The sequence below is a fragment of the Solanum pennellii genome, chromosome 11 (assembly GCF_001406875.1).
Source record: "Solanum pennellii chromosome 11, SPENNV200".
Lineage (NCBI taxonomy): Eukaryota > Viridiplantae > Streptophyta > Magnoliopsida > Solanales > Solanaceae > Solanum > Solanum pennellii.
This window is the reverse complement of record NC_028647.1, coordinates 18,614,690-18,616,791: the sequence shown is the minus strand read 5'-3', so window position 1 is coordinate 18,616,791 and position 2,102 is coordinate 18,614,690. Positions and strand designations below refer to the sequence as shown.

Here is a 2,102-nt window from a genome sequence, read left to right as displayed (position 1 = left end):
AGCCAGATAGAGATTATAATAGAGGCCAGCATAAGAGGGCTAGATCAGCAGGTTATCCTGACGAGTTTCAAAGCGGGCAGTCTCAGCAGCATGTTAGATTTTCTTCCCAGCCAGCACAGAGTGCACCCCCACGTTCCATGGGTAGGGGGTTCAATCGTACGGGATATTCAGAAGCTGGTCAGAGCTCTAGGGCGTCAGGGTCACAGATGGGCAGGGGTTTGAGCCAGTCGAGGCCACCTTCTGCCTCGGTGTTCTTGCTGTGGTAGATCCCATCCCGGGGAATGTCGTTGGGCTACAGGTGCATGATTTTCTTGCGGCCGTCAGGGCCATACTATGAGGGAGTGTCACCTTAGAGGTAGTGCAGGTGGTATCGCACAGCCTACTGGGTCCGTTGCTGGTTCATCTTTTTCTGTGGCTATGCGCCCTACGGGGCAGGGTATTCAGGCGCCAGAAGGCCGTGGTAGAGGACGTGGTGGAGCTTCCAGTTCTAGCGGTCCCTCGAACCGTATATATGCTTTGACTAATAGGCAAGATCAGGAGGCGTCACCTAATGTGATCACAGGTATATTATCACTATTCTCCCAAAGTGTGTATGCATTGATAGACCCAGGTTCCACCTTATCATTTATATCGCCCTTTGTTGCTAGTAGGATCGGAATAGAGTCTGAGTTGATAGAACCATTTGAGGTATCTACACCTGTAGGATATTTTGTCATAGCTACGCGAGTATATAAGAATTGTTCAGTAGTTATATATAGTCGTCGTACTGTAGCAGATCTAATAGAGTTAAATATGATTGAGTTTGATATTATCATGGGCATGGATTGGTTGGCTGCTTGTTATGCTAATGTTGATTGCAGAGGAAAGATAGTTCGATTTCAATTTCCAGGGGAACCGATTATAGAGTGGAAAGGGAGTACAGTATCGCCAAAAGGTAAGTTCATTTCATACCTTAAGGCCGGGAAGATGGTTAGAAAAGGCTATATTTATCATCTGGTTCGGGTGCATGACATAAAGGCAGAGGCACCGATTCTTCAATCAGTCCCGGTAGTTAATGAATTTCCCGATATATTCCCAGAGGAACTTCCAGGCCTTCCTCCAAAACGAGAAATAGAGTTTACTATAGATGTACTGCCAGATACCCAGCCTATATCTATACCTCCTTATAGAATGGCACCTGCTGAGTTGAAAGAATTGAAAGAGCAATTGAGAGATTTGCTAGAAAAGGGCTTCATCAGGCCTAGTACGTCACCTTGGGGAGCACCGGTACTGTTTGTGAGGAAGAAGGATGGGTCGCTGCGGATGTGTATTGATTATAGGCAGCTGAACAAAGTAACAGTAAAGAACAGGTATCCCCTCCCAAGGATTGACGATCTATTTGACCAGTTGCAGGGTGCAAAGTGTTTTTCAAAGATAGATTTGCGGTCAGGTTATCATCAGGTGCGGGTAAGGGAGGCAGATATTCCAAAGATGGCATTCCGGACCCGATACGGGCATTATGAGTTTAGAGTGTTGTCTTTTGGGCTGACTAATGCTCCAGCGGTGTTTATGGATTTAATGAATTGAGTGTTTAAACCATTCCTTGATATGTTTGTTCTTGTATTTATAGACGATATTCTGGTCTATTCACGTTCAGAAGAGGAGCATGCAGACCATTTAAGGACGGTACTTAGGGTGCTTCAGCACCAGAAGTTGTATGCTAAGTTTTCTAAGTGTGAGTTCTGGTTGACTTCAGTGGCATTCTTGGGGCATATTATTGGAGCTGATGGTATTCGGTAGACACGCAGAAGATTGAGGCGGTAAAGACTTGGCCAAGACCTACGACACCTACTGAGGTACACAGCTTTCTGGGGTTAGCAGGATATTACAGGAGATTCGTAGAAAAGTTTGCCTCAATTTCAGCGCCTTTGACAAGGCTAACTCAAAAGGCAGCCAAGTGGACTGATGCTTGTGAGCGAAGCTTCCATCTATTGAAAGACAAATTGACTAAAGCTCAAGTCCTAACTCTTCCGGAGGGACCAGACGGCTATGTTATTTAATGTGATGCTTCGGGTGTTGGGCTAGGATGTGTATTGATGCAGCATGGCAAAGTTATAGCCTAT

At 45.7% G+C, this 2,102-nt stretch overlaps 1 protein-coding gene across 1 annotated transcript; it reads left to right on the top strand.

The window, feature by feature from the left end:
• The first annotated feature begins 333 nt into the window (after positions 1–333).
• Positions 334–2,039, top strand: LOC114074717. Its single transcript, XM_027912711.1, has 5 exons — positions 334–687; positions 861–934; positions 1,320–1,429; positions 1,610–1,768; positions 1,861–2,039. The coding sequence occupies exons 1-5, from the start codon at positions 334–336 to the stop codon at positions 2,037–2,039; spliced, it is 876 nt and encodes a 291-aa protein (XP_027768512.1).
• Positions 2,040–2,102: the final 63 nt, after the last annotated feature.

Bases quoted from the DNA above. Each gene is read 5' to 3' on its own strand.
- LOC114074717 (XM_027912711.1), top strand. From the start codon at position 334: ATGAGGGAGTGTCACCTTAGAGGTAGTGCAGGTGGTATCGCACAGCCT. The intron at 935-1,319 runs GTAAGTTCATTT...TATTGATTATAG, and splicing joins GAGTACAGTATCGCCAAAAG to GCAGCTGAACAAAGTAACAG. The intron at 1,769-1,860 runs GTATTCGGTAGA...TGGGGTTAGCAG, and splicing joins GCATATTATTGGAGCTGATG to GATATTACAGGAGATTCGTA.